Source organism: Marmota monax, unplaced genomic scaffold (assembly GCF_021218885.2).
Source record: "Marmota monax isolate L192 unplaced genomic scaffold, Marmota_monax_Labrador192_F-V1.1 WCK01_AAM20220418_F8-fsc00265, whole genome shotgun sequence".
NCBI lineage: Eukaryota > Metazoa > Chordata > Mammalia > Rodentia > Sciuridae > Marmota > Marmota monax.
In genome coordinates, this window is record NW_026694808.1 from 655,141 (window position 1) to 674,122 (window position 18,982).

The window sequence follows — 18,982 nt, forward strand, 5'->3', positions numbered from 1 at the left end:
ACTCTTCATTCTCTTCTTTAGATACTACCTCTTGCTCTGATACTCTTTCTTCTCTTTTTCTACAATTCTAATCTAATGGAAGACCTTTTTATTCTCTTCCATGGGTCTTTACTTCTTTTTCATGTTTTCCTTCTCTTGGTTTCTTTATGCTGCATTTAGGTAATTTCATCAGAACTGTCTGCCAACTTGCTAATTTCCTAATTATTTTTTTGGCTTGTCTAATCTGTTATAAGAAATATCCACTAACCATTTCATTTGTTTTTGATTTTTTAGAAGGTTTTAAAAAATGTTTTATCAGTCTTTAATTTTTTGTTTCTTATATTTTATTTCCTTAAACACAGTAAGTATAATCCTTTCTTAGTCTTTGTAATTTTAGTGTTCAAAGTTCTTATAGGTCTTTTTTATTTCTCTTTCTCAATTAGTATATGTAGTTTTTTTAAAAAAAATAGAGTAACTACGAGCTATTTATTTTCTTAATGATTTTGTTTGTGGAAATTATGTGGAAACTCTAGTGTTATGTTGTTGCTTTTGACAGGCACAGTTCTAGATTAAATTCTTCCTTGAGGGTTTTTTGGACCACCCAGATAATGTGAATTGAGGCTGTAAATTTGTGTGATGTGATGGCAGGCTTTTGGTATCAGTTTGTGAGTAGTGTTGTTTTTCACCATCTTGGTGTTAAGGCTTAAAACATTGGGTTTTTCTTGCTACTGTCTGTTTGGGGCTGAGGGTATTTCTAAGACCTATATTTTGAAGTATTAGATCTCTGGGTTTGTCTTTGTGGAAGAATGATTTTCTTTTGGACTCTCCACCTTTCTAGTTCTGGGTTTATCTTCTGATCTTCATTCTTGTTGAGATGGGAAAAGCTATATCCACAGTTAACTGGTTTAGAAATTTTTCAGAGTGAAAGCTAGCTTCCATCTTTACCTCGCTCCTTATGTTTTGTCCTTAATCCTTGATTTCTTATCCACTTACTGACATACTTAAAACCTCATGCAACAATTATAAACGTTTTTGTGGGGTGGATACTGACCATCATATTTCCTACAAGTGTTTTTTTATGTAAATTTACCACCCCTTCTTTATGCCCGCTTGGATTATATATAGTACAGGGGCTGACATAAATCATATTTGAATCCTTAGTTTTTGTATAGTGGGCATTCAAAGAATTGATCACAAATGAAAAGATCTGGTTTTGACTACATTAATGTATTTAAAGAAGTTAACTCAAATTAAAAGATAAATTGTAAATATAGAAAAATGTTTGCAAAAATGAGTTAGCTAAATGTGTGTAAATATAATGTGAAAATTTACATAGCAAAACGAAAGATACTGTATTATAGAAACAATACAGTAGTTATGAAGAATTGCTGCTGTTAGTAGATGCATGGAAAATTATTTCTTTTCTAATAGTTAAAGAAATATAAATTAAAATAGCAATAAAATAATATTTTTTATCAGTTTAGAAAGCTTAAAAAAATCTATAGTACCTGATATTGTCAAGGTGTAGAGAGCAGTTGAAATTAGATACTCTTATATATAGTTGCTGGGAATATGTTAATACAAATAAATTTTGAATGTATCTGGAAGTTTACAGTAAGCATTAAAATTGAATATAATGTGTGACCGTGTACTTCCAAGGCTTAGGAAATCATCTTAAATCAAAAACATTTTGCAAAATGATTTTCATTTGTGGAGTCCTTTATAATAGCAATATTTTTGAAAATGGTTTAACTATACACCTTAACTATGTTTGTTTAAATAATTCTTTGTTCTATTAAAAGATTACGTGCTCAGCAGTAAGGCAGTGATTAAATTATTTATGGTATATTTCCTTGATGGAATCTTGCGTAGATATCAAAATGTTTCTGAAAGTACATCCTTTTTTTTTTTTTTTTAGTACCAGGGATTGAACTCAGGGGCACCTGACCACTGAGCCACATCCCCAGATCTGTTTTGTATTTTATGTAGAGACAGGGTCTCAGTGTGTTCCTCAGTGCCTCACTTTTTGCTGAGGTTGGCTTTGAACTTGCAATCCTCCTGTTTCAGCCTCCCGAGCTGCTAGGATTTCAGGTGTGTGCCACCATGCTCAGTGAGCATCCTTTCTAAAATGTAGCTTCCAAGGGTTGGGGTTGTGGCTCAGTGGTGGAGCGTTCGCCTAACATGTGTGAGGCCCTGTTCCATCCTCAACATCACATAAAATGAATGAATGAATGAAAAATAAAGATATTGTGTCTAACTACAACTAAAAAATAAATATTTTTTTTAAAATGTAGCTTCCAGGACCCTTTTCCTTCCTGCTTTTCTTCTTTGCAGAATTGACTCTTCCTCTTCCATCTTTTTTTCTGGCTCATCTTTATCTCCCCAGCCTCCAAGATTAAACTACTCCAAGGCTCAGTTCTTTATTCTCTTCTCTGTTTCTCTTCATTGAGGATTGCTGGTTAAATTACTTGTAATAATATCTGTATGCTAAGGACTCTGACATTTATTTCTTCTGCATAGAATTTTTGTCTGAATTTTAGACTGATATTCAGCTGCCTACTTTACATCATCTGTTACGTGGATAGGTCATACTTTGCATGTCCGGAAGTTAATTCCTGATTCATGCTTTTCCATTTGTTCTTGAAAATATTCTTGCATAATCTGTTACCTCTCTCTGTGCCTGCTACCCCATATCTGTTCTATCAGTATAGTAATTGGTTCTGCAATATGTTGAGAATTCATCTTCTCTTAGCCAAATTCCCTGGATTACTACAACAGATTCTTTTTGGACTCTTGCTTCTACTTTCTCTTCCTCAGACAATTCTTAGAGGAGCATCGGAGCAATGGTTCTCTCTCCTTTTTTTTTTTCTTTTGGTTCTGGGGATTGAACTTAGGGGTGCTTAACCACTGAGCCACATCCCAAGCCCCCCCCCCCCCTTTTTAAATTATTTTTTTTATTTTGAGACAGGGTATCACTAAGTTGCTCAGGGCCTTGCTAAGTTGCTGAGACTGGCTTTGAACTTGGGATCTTCCTGCCTCAACCTCCTGAACTGCTTGGATTACATGACCAGAGCAGTGGTTTTCAGTGGCCTCTCAGGGGACATTTAACAATGTTAGGAGACATTCTTGGTTTTTAAATTTGGTAATCAGAGGGAATACTACTGGAATCTAGTTGTAGATATAAAGGATGCTGCTAAACACCCTGTAGTGTATAAGACCCTTGTCCCCTGAAATATAAAACCAAACAAACAAACAAAAAAGAGTGATTCGGTCCAAAATATCTACTGATGTGCCTAAGAAACCCTGCGCCAGGGTATTATTTTTAAGATACAAGTCATGTCATGGCACTCATCCCTCCCATTTAGAGTAAAACCAAAATTATTAACCTGGCTTGCTTTGGCCTCTTGGAATTCACCTTTCTGTTATGTTCTGTTCCTTCCATACCAATTTTCCTGTCTTTGAATACCCCAGGCATTCACCCATTCTGGGGCCTGTGCTCTGGCAGGAATACGCACTGTGTGTGGCACCCTCAACTTCGTAAGTCTTTTGCTTATATCTCATCTTCTCAATAAGCCCTAGCCAGTGACATTTAGAATTGCTACCTACCTCTCCTACCTGTGGCACTTCTGATCCTCATTATATTTTTTCCCTATTCCCCTACTCCCTTCTAGTGTTCTAGAAAAGATACTCATGTCATGTTTATTACTGGTCATGAGTCCTTTCCTTTCCATTCCTATAAGAATAAAAGTTGTCAAGAGAAGAATTTGTTTTTCTCTTTTAAACTGATGTGTCTTAAATGTCTGAAACAATGCTTGGCACAAAACAAATTCTCCATAAATATTGCACCAAACAGATACTTTGTAACATTTGTTGAACTAACAATGGTTTAGTTGTGTTTCCCCAGTAGGACTTTGGATAACTTTAATGTCTTTATGCTTTTCTAAAATACCCATATTTATGTGGAAAGAGTAAAATCTGTTAAAAATTTTGTTGTGGTTAAATATTTTGTCTTTTGTTAGTGAAATTAAAACATTTTGTTTTATCCATCTTTGAAATTTTCAAATGTTAAGTTTCTGAGGCAGCATATAAAATGAATATGATCTTACTTTTGTTAATGTATTTTAATATTGACCGATGACAGATTAAACATTTTTTTTTTTTATTTTTAAAGGACTATGATTTAATCTCCAAAGAACCAAAGCCTTTTGTATTTGAGGGAAAATTACGTGGCCCAATTGTTGTTCCCACGGCTGGAGAGGATGCATCTGGGAGTTCAGCTAATTTAAAAAAGGGACCTGTAATGAAGGAAAAAGTATCTCCTAAAGGAGAGGAAGATAAGCAACCTGCCTTTATGGATGTAGCAAAAGAAGATATTAAAGCTGAAGACAGAACATTACAACAGCAGCTAGGTGATCAAAATAGAACTATTTTACCAACCCATGGCTTAAACAATGATATTGTGAAAGCATTGGACCGAATCACATTGCAGAATATTCCTTCTCAAACAGCCCCAGGTTTGACAGCAGAAGTTAAGAAGGACTGTAGTCTCCCTCTTGCTGTTCTCACATGCACTAAAGCATGTCCACACATGGCTACCTGTGGAAATGTTCTTTTCGAGGGTCGGACAGTTCAGCTAGGGAAGCTCTGCTGTACTGGGGTTGAAACTGAAGATGATGAAGATACCGAGTCTAATTCATCGGTGGAACAAGCATCAGTTGAAGTACCTGATGGACCTACACTCCATGACCCAGACCTTTATATTGAGGTTGTGAAAAACACAAAGTCTGTCCCAGAATATTCAGAGGTGGCTTATCCTGATTACTTTGGTCACATTCCACCTCCATTCAAAGAGCCTATTTTAGAAAGGCCTTATGGTGTACAAAGGTGAGTTGTAGATCTCTTACTCCTCCTAAGTAAAACCATTTTAAAAATATGAGATATAATAATTATATTTAGGAAACAAATTAGTATGAATAAAAGTTACCATAATTTTTATTCTACTTTGGACATTTAGCATTGTTTTGAAATTATCCATCTTTGAATAAATGTTACCTTAGCAATATTTATTTAGTAGTTGATCATTTGAACTTGACTTAGATATTAATTAGTAATAGGCTGTAAATACATGTACTAATATGTAACAACAAATCCCATCATTATGTACAACTATAATGCAACAATAAAAGAATGTGGAAAAAATAGGCTATAAATAAAGCAATATCAACAGTATTATTTTGTAGTAAAATTTGAAATGTTAATTTTTTATATATAATGTAAAAATTTGAGATTAATCAAAGCAGTTAGTAAAGTTATTAAATATTGCCAAGTAATATTAGATATTATAAAAACTATTACTAGATATTACAAATATAGAATAACTTTTTTTGGTGTGTCCAGACTATATTTAGTAATCATGGCTAATGCTTTATGATGATGGCTTCTCAGTATCTAAAATAATTTGGATGCTCTTATTATGAGTATAGTTTTTAATGGAAAGAGAAGACCTTACTGTGGGTATTTGATTTCCTTAGATTAAAAGCTTCTTTAAGGCAACAACTACATCTTATTTATTTTTATCTGTAACACCTAGTATAATTCATTATTTTTACTTGGCAACTTAGTGTATTTAGTGCAACTATTTGGCTACTTGGTCCACAGGTATGGAATACCACATCAATCATACAGCATCAAAACAGGAACCTTTCTTCACTGGAAAAGGTACTTCAGAGTGGGCCAGGCTGTGGTGTCTTCTGAATCACAGCCAGCACCATCTAGAGGCAGCTGACCTTGTAGTGTGCTGTAAAAAGCATAGGTGAAGCTCTCAGTCCAAGGAAATACTCTGCAAGGTTGAATCAGTCTTTTAGGATGCACTTAGCTAGACACTTTTGCACAGTTCTATATCCCCAATAGAAAGAATATGTAGGTCTGGGAACCAGGAGGGGAGAGCTGGGCCCTATTTTACTACAGCTCCTAGTGTCCCACTGGGAGAATTTGTGCTTTCTGTCCCTGCACCTCTGGGCTCTGCAGGATTAGAAGTCCAGTCCCCATGGTAGGTGCAGTCTTAATTGCAAGAGACACAGCAAGGGTACAATGTAACAATAAGCTGTGGTTACTGAATGGAGGTTCTAGCTTCCTTCTGGCTAGGACCAGGAGGTGGGAAAAGATTTTGCCTTCTTTACAGAAGTTATTAACTCAGAATGACTCAAGGAAGTAGGGTTGCTTTTACACAATGGCAATAAGGTGAATATGTGTGGAACTCAGGCCATCCACTTGCTACTCCCTTGTCTGGTTTAACTGAGAATGGACATGTCACTGGCCTAAGGGTGAAAGGATTTATTCATGCTGGGAATTATTATGTCTTATCTATAGCCCTTTCTTCTCTTAATATTTATGATTATTTCTCTCAATTTGTCCTGAAACATTGACCTTGGAATTGCTCTGCAAGTTGAATCAACAGATTAGAGTCTAACATTTTTTTTTTTTTTTGGTATATTAGACCACCTATAGGACTTTTTTATTGCCTGTGTACAGTGTGATATACCGCTGGGTTTGTCAAATGTTCAAACCCAAACTTTTAAGATGTATTTTTGATACTGGGAGGCAAACAACATGATAAAAGATCAAGAGATCAATGAGAGTTGGCATGTGTGTTTTACAGATAGGTATGTTGGTATATGTAAGTTACAGAGCAAAGGAGATTAGGCTCAAACAAGAGCACAGAAACTTAATCATTTTAAACTCTGGTATCTGTGTTTGCTTTCAGAAAATTTGCAGTGAGAAAAATGGGGTTGGGCTCCAATACACCTTTGAGAGTTGGGTGGCCATGGTGCCCTACAAATTTCAAAGATTTCTTTCTATATAGATAAAATTTCCCACTAATTTTCACAACTTTGTTGGAAATATTTTCTGCCTTCTGATTTGTTGCTGCGGAAATGAATCATAACTTCTAAAGCAATCTAAAACCTTTTGTCTTCTAGTCTGTCAGCATCATGCATTTTGTGTTATGGTGACTATTACCAGGTTTGACTGATCTGTATATACTATGGAGCAGAGAACATCTTTTATCATATTTGTCATAATTCCATTGTTACATATTTGTCAATTTTTTTGGCTATCAGATACTTGATAAGAGGCAGGAATATAATCATATTTCAATATGGAGTTGCAGTCCTGAGAGTGATCACATTGATGGGTATAAAGTTTCATATTTTAATGAAAACAATATGATTCTGTTTATATTATTTAGATGTATAGGATTTATATTAGATGTATTATGTGTTTACATTAGACATGTATCATTTATATGCTTCTGTTTATATTATTTAGATGTGTAGGATTCTCTCCAATAAATGTTAGTTACTTTAGCTATAACTACTACAAAAAATAAAATGTTTTCACTTAAAAAATGTTTATAAATTATAGACAAGAGTACTTTGGTATTTGAAACTTATTGCCTCTTCTCTCCTGTGCAAATGTCCCAAGTGTTCATGTGGAAATTGTGAAGAATGTAGTCTCATTGCTCAAAGTTGTATATCTTCTCTTGCCCTTTCAATTTTTTACCCAATATTGCTGAGAAATAAGTAGAAAACTTTCCAGAATTATTTGTTCCTTCAAGTTAAATTAGTTTGAGACTGAGAACAAGTGCATATAGCAGAAATACTTGGATTAGATTCAATGAATGCAGTAAGACTGTTTGGCGTGGTGAGGGACACCTTGTCAGGGCAGAATGCTCTCTGAAAAGCAAGTTCTAAATGTAGCTCACCCTTTGACTCTCTGTGCTGCGTGCATGTGTGCGCATGCACGTGGGTGTCTTAGCAAGTAGTTTTATTTCTCTAGAGACCAGTTTTCTTGACTGAAGAAAAAGAAAGTAGAGAGTTAGTATTTTTCAAATTTGAGTCATTAACTATTAATAACTGATAGAAAATAGCAGTATTCACATGTGGTACAACTAAGTTATTATAATCTTTTATGTCCTCTTTCTCTTTGTAGGATTATGATTTCTTCTTCTTCTTCTTTTTTTTTTCGGTAGTACCAGCTATTGAACCCAGGACCTCAGTGCATGTTAGGCAAGCATTCTACTACTACTTGAGTTATGATTTTTTAAATGTATTTCTTGTTGGCCAAAATCAAAAAAGTTTGATAGTCATCCACTTAGATTAGAATTGGAAACTATAGCCCATGTGCCAAATCTGGTCTGCTACCCATTTTGTTCTCTCACAAGCTAAAAATTTTTTTTTTTTTCACCTTTAAATCATTAAAACAGTTCAGAGAAAAATTGGTAATTTATGACATATGAAAATTATACAAAATTTATATAAACAAAGGGTTTTTTTTTTGGAATACAGCTACGTCTATTATGCTTTTGGTTGCTATTTTTGAGCTACAATAGTAGAATTGAATGGTTGTGAAAGAGACCAGCAAAGCCTAAAATGTTTACTATCTGGCCCTTTACAGGAAAGGTTTGCTGAACCTAGTAGCTAGATGGTCTGAGACTGTGGTTTTGTATACAATAAAAAACCTAATATGGGCCAGGTAACTAGTATTACAAAGCACTCTGAAATGCTTGTCTTTTGAAATACATTGACGAAGTCACTTCCAGTTTGTTTAACTTACTTGCCCAGTCTTCTGCAACTTATTTTTTGAGCAAATGGTGAGCATTTTGTGACTTTTTTTGCCATTCCTTGGTCCTTGTTTGAGTGAGGTAGCATTGTGAATGAGCAGTATTGAAATTAATGAAGATTTACTGTTTTATCATTTTTCAGAAAAGAGGCATCAGACTGCTTTAAGTTATTCAATGAAAATAGCTTTAATGTTTTAAATTTCTATTGTGTGGTTATCTTCCTAGTATGCATCACTAATATTTTTTAAAGAAGGTTTAGTATAAAATGAATAAAACTTCTAAATCTGCCTCATTTGAAAGGAAAATGTCTGTTGTAAGACATTTTCTTATCTCTGTAGATAATGCATTAAAATTTGTTTATTGTAAACATATACTAATGATTATTTAAATCCTAGTTTTGGTTTAAGTTGCATTTAAAAATTGTAATGAAATTCATCTCATATTTTAGTGTATGCTTAGCATTATTGGTGCTTTTTTTCCTGTTTTTGTGTTTCATAAAACCAGGACATAAGAAAATAAAAGAAGAAAGGTCACTTTTTGTCCTGTGCCCCAAAGGTGGCCAGTATTTTGATTTCTTTCCATTATTTTTCATCTATATAGAAAACTCTAGCTACATTTTGTAATAGATATTTTGTTATGTTATAATTTTATATGGTATATGTTGCTTGTTTTAAAAAGCATTTAAGGTATTTTCTGAAAATATAACCAACAAAATAAAACAAAATGACAAATAAGGAAAAGAAAGTATAGCAGCTCTTAACCACAAAAATATTTTCAACTTCAACTCAAAATAAGTTAAAATATTCTGTATCAAATTTGGCTAAAATCTAGAAGTTTAACAGCACATTTTATTGCTGAGGCTTTGGAAAAATAGGTTCTTTCATACGTTGAGGGTGAGACTGTCAATGATAATAACTCCTGTGGAGGGCATTCTGACAGGGTCTGTCACAATTAGCACTATAGTTTTCTTTGACACATTAATCCTATATCTGGGAATTTATGAGATATACTCAAGTGCTCATCAATCAAAGTTAAATAAATTATGATATATCTGTTTGGTGAATTCTGTTCAATGGTTGGACGACAAAAATCACTCTGTGCATTGATGGAATGAGCTATAAGATATATTATTAAATGAAATAAGCAAGGAGTTTATTTTTATGACATTAAAAACAAAGAGGGAAAGGCACTCTGAATTAGTAAAAGGCACTCTCTATATAAAGTAAAATCTAGAAGGAAAGTGATAAAAGTATTTACCTGATTGGGTGAGTGGAGGAAATGGATTGTGTCGAAAAAGGAGCCTTTTTTTATGCTTTTATGTCATATTTAAAATTTTTAGAATATCAGTATATTACACATATATACCACAATTTTTCATATCTCTGTATATAAAATATGTTGACACCCAATTTGTGATATATGTGTAATAAGAATTGTAATGCATTCTGCTGTCATTTTTTTAAATCAATAAAAAAAATCAGTATATTACCTACTCAGAAAGTTTAAATTAAAAAGTAGGTGAAGAATTGTGGGAAAATAATATAAGGAAAACAAAATTCTATATTTGTTCCTGTTAAGTATAAAATAGCTTTGGGAGAAACATGAGTACTTCTGGAATTCAGGAAACTATAGAAGTATTGGTAGGAGCAAAAGCAGCAGATGGGTTTAGTGAATGATTTTTATGGGCCAGGCACAGAATTAAGTAGTAAGCATTTTATATGCTGTGTATATATGAATATAAAGTGTGCCACTTAGTATTGTAACAGTTCTATGAAGGAGGTGCTGTTATTTCTCTATTTTACAAAAGAATAAGTTGAAGTTCAGGATTTTTGAATAATTTATCTGCTTGGCAGAGCCAAGAGTCAAACTCAGGTCTAGATTATGAATCTGTTTTGTTAATCACTGTGTGTGTGTGTGTGTGTGTGTGTGTGTGATGTATCTTGATTGAACACACATGTAGATAAGTCATACTATCTTGTGAAGAAGATTATCTTGGATTTTCTTTATAGAAGGTATGGATAATAATATGGATCCTCAGAGAACCCCGTTATGTATATAATTAACATCATTTCCTATAATTTCTTTACATAAATACAGCAATAAGGTTCATTAATTTTTTTCTTACTGTGTGGCTTTGTGTTTGAAAAACCTAACAAAGTACAGTCTTTTAAGGGTAGCTGCATATGGTGTGATCATTTGAGTATGGACTGAACGGGCTGCACATTTTCCAGACTGCCCTGCATAAGTTATTTTCTTGAACCAAGCCTTTGATAAATGTTGAATGTCACTAATTTTGAGGCAGTATTTAAAATATACATGTTTTATTTTGTCTGGAGAGCCATATATTTTAATAGGCAAATGTGTAAAGGAACGATTAATGTTCTTTTATGAAATCTAGTTACACAAATACATATCTGAATAAAAAATAATTTTCCCTCTTCCATTCAAGTATTCATTTTAGGTCAGGTCTAATATAAATGGCAATTAATGGTTCCCCAAAATACAATGTCAGGTTGAAAAACAGTGGTCTTGTACAACTTGTACATGATTTGGTTTAACGTGGGCTTTTTTTTTTTTTTTTAATTTAAAACTGATTACCAACATTGGAACCTTTAGAAGATTTTAAATAAAAGGCCAAATTCCTGGTATTTCTTGGAAAAAAATTAGGTGCAATGGACATCACCTGTTTCCCACTTGACAACTTTTTTTTTTTTTTTTTTGGTGGTACTGGAGATTGAACCCACTGATTGAATACTGTACCTCTGAGCTACATTCTCAGCCCATTTTATTTTATTTTGAGACACAATCTTGGGATTATAGGTTTGTGCCACCTCACCAGACAGGCCTGTACTTTCTGAACCTGTTTCATGTTGTGGAACATAGCTATAGAACTGAGCTGTTGTAAGCATCCTTTCAGTATCATTTTCCTAAATAAAGCAACCCCAAACTTTTGTAAGTATTTATTTTTGCACATTGGTGGTCTATATCAATCTTTTTAAATTAAATAAATGATGTCTTTAGTTATTCATCCATACTGGAATACTTAAAATTTTACATGTGTGATATATTTGAGTGTATGTAGAACTTTCTCTGTTGAAGGTCTGGAAGGTCTAATATTAACTCTGAATTTGTTTATCACTATGATAGCTTTCTAAATAGTCTGTTTCTTTAGAAAGAGTTAGGCATTTTAAAGTTATGACATTAAAACTAAATTTAAGAATTTATAGCTTAATTTTTGATACTAGATTTTTTAACTTGATAGACTAGTTTGTCATTTATGTTATTTTAATAGAATAAACTTAAAATAAATTATGCTCGTTTAGTAATTAAGAATTGTTGGCATTGTACTTTCTTATTTTTTGGTGTCTTTCTTATATGTATAACTGTTACACATTGTAATATTTTTCTAATAATATGTTTCATTCTTTACAGGTTCTTGGATTGTTTTGAATTTGAGGTTATGCTCTAATCACAGAGCGGTGTCTTTGTGCAGGAGGCTAGTTTCAGGTTTGCCTGAAGTTAAGGAGACTTTAAGTATGCAGTATATTCTTGAGGTTTTATAATAATTTTTTGGAAAACTTTATTATTCTGCTCCCATGAATCTATAAATCACTGTTCTAATTTTCATTACCTATCTTTAGCTGAAATGAACAAACTTGAAATTTAAATCAGTTTATATAGTTTGACTTTCTCCTTAAGAACAAGCTATGCTATGAAAAGTAGCAGTGTGTTAACATTAGCAGGACTTTGGCTGGCCTACCTGAGTTCTAGCATCTGGCTTCAGGATCCAAATATGTTGTTTTGGCTGTAGTTTGGTGCCACCTGGTCAGGTGACTTAAATATTGATGGGGAAGATTGTGAGTTGTGAGTGGCTTAGTCTTCTAGGACAGTGGCAGGGCTTTTAGAAATTTTCCAGTTAGTTAGTGTCTGTTTTGCTATACTGATTCAGAAGGATATGAAGCTCTGAGTATCCTGGGAACGCAAGGACCACTTTTCACTCCCTGACACAGGTGTATTCCTTTCTTCCACCTTCCTTTTCCACCACAGAAATGAGGGGGGGATTCTGTAAAACATACAAACTGACTATTAATTGCATTTTGGCCAAATTCCCAGCTAGGTGGGTTTAAAAAAATCTTACGTAATTTGATTTTTCAAATTAACCACTTCTAACACTGCTGCTATTGTGTATACAAAATCATGTGCCTAATGGTTTAGCAAATCCCTACCTTCCCTCTCTCCCCAACCCTTCTTTTTATTTATTTATTTATGTATGTATGTTGTATGTATGTGTGTGTGTGCACGTAAGATTAAACCAGTGTCACTGTACCACAGAACTATATCCCTAACCCTTTTTATTTATTTTTTTATTGTGAGGGTCTCACTGTTTTGCCCAGGCTGATATTGAACTTGTGATCCTCCTGCCTCAGCCTCTGGAATTGCTGGGATTATAGGTGTGCACCACTGTATCCAGCTAATTCACGCTAATTCTAATAGACATTCTTGGTTTCCTCCCTTCCTTCCCATTTTCTTCTCCCCTCCCTTCATTTCTTTTTCTTCTTTTCCTTCCTTTCCTCCCTCCTCCTCTCTCTCCTTTCCCACTATTGGACTTTATCATTTTACACCTTTTTCATCTAAAACTTATTTTGGAGAAGGTTGTGCATTGGCATATATAATAGTGAATTTTGATCAAACTTCTCTTTTATGATTTCAGGACAAAAATTGCCCAAGATATTGAGAGGCTAATACATCAGACTGATATCATAGATCGAGTGGTATATGACTTAGATAACCCAAAGTAAGTCTGATTTTTAAAAACTTATTTTTGTTTTTATAGTAAAATTTTACAGTTATTTCTAAAAGATAAAAAAAAAATACAGTTAATTTCTACGTATTTATCCTTGCTGTGTTTTCATCCTTTGACAAGGATAAAATAATCATGGTAAATCATGCTTATTTACTTAAATTGAATATATCACAAGCTCTTATTTGTTTGAGTGGATTTTATAGGCCATAAACTAATTTTTTGTTGTTGTTGTTGTTTGTTTTTTATTTTGTTGCACCAGGAATTGAACCCAAGGGCGCTTAACCACTGAGGCACAACTCCAGCCATTTTTTAATATTTCATTTAGAGACAGGCTCTTCCTAACTTGCTTAGGACCTTGCTAAGTTGCTGAGGCTGCTCTGAACTTGGGGTCCTTTGCCTCAGCCTTCCAAACTGCTTGGATTACAGGCATGTGCCGCCCTGCCCAGCCTAATGCTGTTTTTTTTTTTTTTTTTTTTTTTAATAAAATTACCTCCACTTAAAAGAATGGAGATTTCATGTGAAATACTGACTTGTCCTGCAATATTGAACCTTCATTTCCTAAGCACAACAAATTATCATCTCCTTAAGAATGAAGCACATGCTTGCTAATTTTCACCAGTTCCCTCCACTTGCTCCATCTTATTATCTCTTACAGTTTACAGTTTCAGTTATTTAAGTTACCTGACTTAGCTTTGAAGCCATTTATTTGTGATCCTTGGCGTGTTAGTTATTTATTACTTAGGATTCTCACTGATATCACCTTTTTGGATTTAAGAATAAATAAATCAATGAAAATTACAAATGTTGACTGTGAATATTATTCAGTCATTTGTTCAGTTAGCCTTTGGTGGGTTTCTCCTTTCTCTGATTATTCTAAGGGAAATTTCACATTTTACTGATAATATTTGGAGGAGGTAAACACTTTTACAAAGATTTTTGGTAGAGAGGTGAAAGTAAAAGCTATACCCAAAGCTAATGACCAAATTTAAAATAATATTCTTACAACGAGAAAGAAATATCTATTTTATTAAAAATCACTGAGTTATTTCAGTTTTCATAGTTCTGTATTGGAGAAACTAGGCAAACATGATAAAAATAGAAATTCAAGAACCCTAAGTTTGGCATACTGGTATTGCTTTTAACTGAAATGACTTTGGAAAAAAAATCATTGAACTTCTTGGAGTTTTAGTTTTCCCCTATTACAATGTAATTTCCAGAGAGCAAAAATTTTTATTCAATCAGGGAACCAAATAAACAACTAAAACAATTATCTGAAACCTAGTAGGTGCTCAATAAATAATTGCTAAAATAATGAACATGTAAAAGGAGGATAATACTTGTCACTTTTGGGGGCTAATTAAATAACTATTGTCTTGATTGAAGGTAATGTTTTCTCCAATGAACTGCATGGTTTATTAGCATTATTGCTACTCATGTAGGTTGTATGCAATTTTAAAAACAAGGTTTTTTTTTCTATCTACTAATCAGTATTTTAGAAATGATTTTTTTTCCAGTGAGTTAAAAGTTTCAATTATATTAGTATATTGTAAGAACAAGTTTCTTGTTGTAATTATAGTTTTTTGGGGTCTATAAATGTCAAAGTATGTACTTCCCTGTGTTATATCCTTTGCTTTAAAAATGATAAGGGATGCGAGGTGGCAAAAGTGATAACACTTTTAATCTGATTGTAGTTTTATTTGTTTTTTGATCATCTGTTTAAATGCAATATATTTTAGTACACTTTTTAAAAATATTTGTCTAGTTACACCATTCCAGAAGAAGGAGACATTTTGAAGTTTAACTCCAAATTTGAATCTGGAAATCTGCGCAAAGTAATCCAAATAAGAAAGTAAGTTACTTAAAATGATCTCATTCTTTATATGCACAAATATTTTCCTAATTTTCATCAGATGTGTTTACCTTCTATTTTCAGAAATGAATATGATCTGATTCTGAACTCAGATATAAACAGCAATCATTATCATCAGTGGTTTTACTTTGAAGTCAGTGGAATGCGGCCAGGTGTTGCTTATAGGTTTAACATCATTAACTGTGAAAAGTCCAACAGTCAGTTTAATTATGGTAAGACAGTTTTCTTTCTCAATTGAGAGAGCATGCAGGCATCCTATTTGTAGTACAGAAGTTAAACAACAACAACAGAAAATCACTGACTTTTAAAGACATTTTAATGTCTTGTTTTTTGGAATTCTCAGAAATTCAGGATCTGTTTCATGAAATTTGATATAGGTTCAGTTTTGATTTGTTGGTGAAAATTATGGAATGTAGGAAAGCCGTTTAAAATTTATGGATATGGTTGATTTTATCCAAATTGAATAAAGGCAAAGATTTATTGTGTGAGTACCAATGACTCCATAAGTTTGTGTGATTTTCTTTAGCCCATTAATTTGTTATGTTACTGTGATTGATTTTAAAATATAGAATCAGACTTTAAATCTGTGGAATAAGCCCTAGAGTTGGTGTGTAAAAGTGCTAATATTCTGTTAACAATATGTATTTATACTTGGGATGGATACTGATTTACGGTATTTCCCCTTGCCCTTCCCTTTCTCTTCCTCCTCTTCTTCCATCTCAATCTCCATCTCCATTTACTTTAAGTATTGTGATAATACTGACTTGGTAAAACTTGGGAAGCGTCCTTTCCTTGGAAGCATTTGTGTAGAATTGGTGTTAATTCTTAAATGTTTGGTAGAATTGCTTAGTGAAACTATCTGATTCTGAAGATTTCCATATATGATAGTCTTTTTAATTGGAAATTTAATATCTTTAATAATTTTAGGGCTATTCAAATTATCTTTTTCATTTTGAATAGGTTGTGGTAATTTGCTAGGAATTGATCTGTTTCTTCTGTGTTGTCAAATGAGTTGTAGTATTCTCATTGTCATTTTGATATCTTCAGGGTCTGTAGTGATAGCCCCTATTTTGCTCCCATTAATGATAATTTGTGCTTTCTTTTTTTGTTGTTGTTGTTGTCAATCTAGCTAGAGGTTTATTGATATTATTTACATTTTCCAAGAGCCAGTTTTTTGTTTCATTGGTTTTCTCTACTGCTTTCTCATTAGACCATTAAAAAACCCAAAACCAAACAAAAAACCAAACTCTAGTGCTGTACCAAGTATATAGACTCATTTAAGGTTTTTGTGTTTAGTACTGTAATAAGTACAAAACTAAGAGTTATTTGGCATCTAATCTTACATTATGTCTGGGAAGGTACTATAAATGTATAAACTTACATCAGCAATTTAAAATTGAAACATCAAGTTTTAAGTATTTATTCTGATAGTAGCAGTTTGTTAGATAAGATAAAAGATTTTTTATGGCATACAAAAATATTTACAATGAAGGAGAAACGTGTTATCTGTGATTAGTTAATAAAAGCCTAGAGGTCTTATTCATTATAAAGATTGAAAAGCTTTTGACAATGAGGTGTGAGATGCTGTATCATCTGGATCAAATAATTTAAGTTATTAAAAGTATGACTATGATGATGCTCTTTAAAGCTTTAGGAGGTTCCCAGTTGTGATTATTTATCTGGAAAACAGCAACTAATACCATAGTCTAGAATTCATATATATGAGATAAAAGCTTTAGACAGTCATTTATTTATTGCAATAATTATAGGAGGATTGGGTACAATAATACCTATTTTAGTTATAAATACTTTTCAAATATTTTTTAGTTACCTAGTTTTTAAATGAGTTTTTTAAGAATGTCTATTTTTAGTAAAGCAGGAATAGTAATATGAATATTGTTGGTGTTGTCGATTTCACATTTTTTATTTTTGTGATTTTATTATATAGCTACTAATCATTGCATGTAATGTTTCTTACAAACATTTGTTGACTTTAAGCCTTCATATAGTTTTAAATCTTAAGTGAGACTCACTCTAATATTGTCAAAATAAGAAATATAGTATTTTCCTTATTAAACTTATAAATATATGTAAACAATGTTTTTAGAGGAGAAAAGAATAATTAATTAAATGTAATTTTATTTGCATTAAGAGTAAAATATTAACACATGTATTCCTGATATGATAGTCAATATAACTTTCAAATAGTGTTGTAGGTGGGTGGCATTTTTACTAACTACTTTTATTTTTACCCTTTAAAAGTAATACTTTTGTAATATTTAAACTAATATACATTTTAAAATTTTAAGTTGAAAGTATATATTTGAAAATAAAAGTATACACTTGGAACAGTTCTTCTCCTTAAAAAAATGCCTATGCATACATTTGGTAGATAAAATAATCTCTTCCGTTAGTGTCATTTAAATTGTAAAATGAATTAAATTCTATAACTAAAACTAACTCAAAGCAGTAGGCCAGATGGCTGCTTTATTTTTAAATTTCCTCTCCTCCTTATCCTTTCTCCTTTGGATATTCTTGTATGTATATCACACTTGCCAAACTCACTTTGTAGAGAATTTGGAAAACAGAATGGTGTTAAGAAGAAAATTAAAACCACTGACAATGCATTGTCCAGAGATAATCAATTTAGCCTTTGTTGTTTTATTCCCGCCTTTTTATAATACTGTATATGATTTCTGTATAAATATAGTTATATATTTATTTTTAAAATGAAGCTGCCATTTCATATTCTATATTTTAATCCAATGTTATTTTGTATGTACTTTTTGTCATTGAATATTCCTCTGAGTTTTAATAGACATTCTGTAGAGATACTATACTTGAGCCTTTCTTTTTCATTGCACTTAAGTTATTTATGGTTAATTTCTATTGCTGAGATGACCATTGTACTTATAATGCTTGTATGTATAATTATTTAGTACAGATTCATAGAAGTGGAATTTCTTTATCTGTGTGCCAGCTATAGCATAGCCTTTTTAAAATTATAGGACAGTAATTCTTTAATTTGGTAAATTAAACAAGTTTTTGAGAAGAAACTCTAGGAAGGAAGGAGGGGAAAACATCCATAAAAACCACTGTTTAACATTTGTTATCTGTCCTTAAAAGTTTTGCATTCACATAACTTTAAAATTAAATTTTTCCCTTTTCTGGAGTTGGGATTGAGTGTGGAAACTCATTTGACTACTGCATATATATTTATTACCACACAATAATTTGTAAAGCAATGTAGTTATAAAAAAAGACTGCTTCATGCCATTAAATATTACTCAGCAACTTTATTAGTAATATCTGTAATATTGTGTTGAATAAGGAACAATAAATTGTTTAATTACAAGTTGATGAAGATTTAAATCTTATTTAACATTTCAAAATTATAAGCTATTTTGAAATAGGTATCCTTAATTATTTAATTTCATATATGTTTCTGATTATTGCTTTGCTTTGAATTCCTAGAAGTAAAATATCTCAAAAAAGAATGAATATATAGTATTGAATACTAGGGAAATTGGGTACTACAGTGCTAGTTGAAGTATTAAATTATTTCAGCCTTTTTGAAGTACATTTGATAGTATATTTTCAGTGTTAATATTTAACTTTATGTATCTGAATTTATTTGGGCATTTCCTGTGAATTGGGATTTAAACTTAATCCTGTTCTTAGTGGTAAAGTTGCTGAATGTTTTTTTTTT

At 32.3% G+C, this 18,982-nt stretch overlaps 1 protein-coding gene across 10 annotated transcripts in view; it reads left to right on the forward strand.

Annotated features, from left to right (window-relative positions):
* The window catches only part of Agtpbp1 (ATP/GTP binding carboxypeptidase 1), a 273,400-nt gene that overhangs the window by 109,602 nt on the left and 144,816 nt on the right, over nt 1-18,982 (forward strand). For 6 of the 10 annotated variants that reach the window (XR_009225068.1, XM_058573104.1, XM_046425905.2 and 3 more), the window contains 6 exons: nt 3,451-3,516; nt 4,151-4,863; nt 5,638-5,697; nt 13,311-13,394; nt 15,166-15,252; nt 15,337-15,485. Coding sequence is in view for 9 of the 10 variants with exons in the window: in XM_058573104.1 (XP_058429087.1) it covers nt 3,451-3,516; nt 4,151-4,863; nt 5,638-5,697; nt 13,311-13,394; nt 15,166-15,252; nt 15,337-15,485 (1,159 nt within the window). In the remaining variant the exon portion in view is untranslated. The remainder of the gene's footprint in view (nt 1-3,450; nt 3,517-4,150; nt 4,864-5,637; nt 5,698-13,310; nt 13,395-15,165; nt 15,253-15,336; nt 15,486-18,982) is intronic. The other 4 variants (XM_046425915.1, XM_046425908.2, XM_046425906.2 and 1 more) reach the window with 3 other exon arrangements.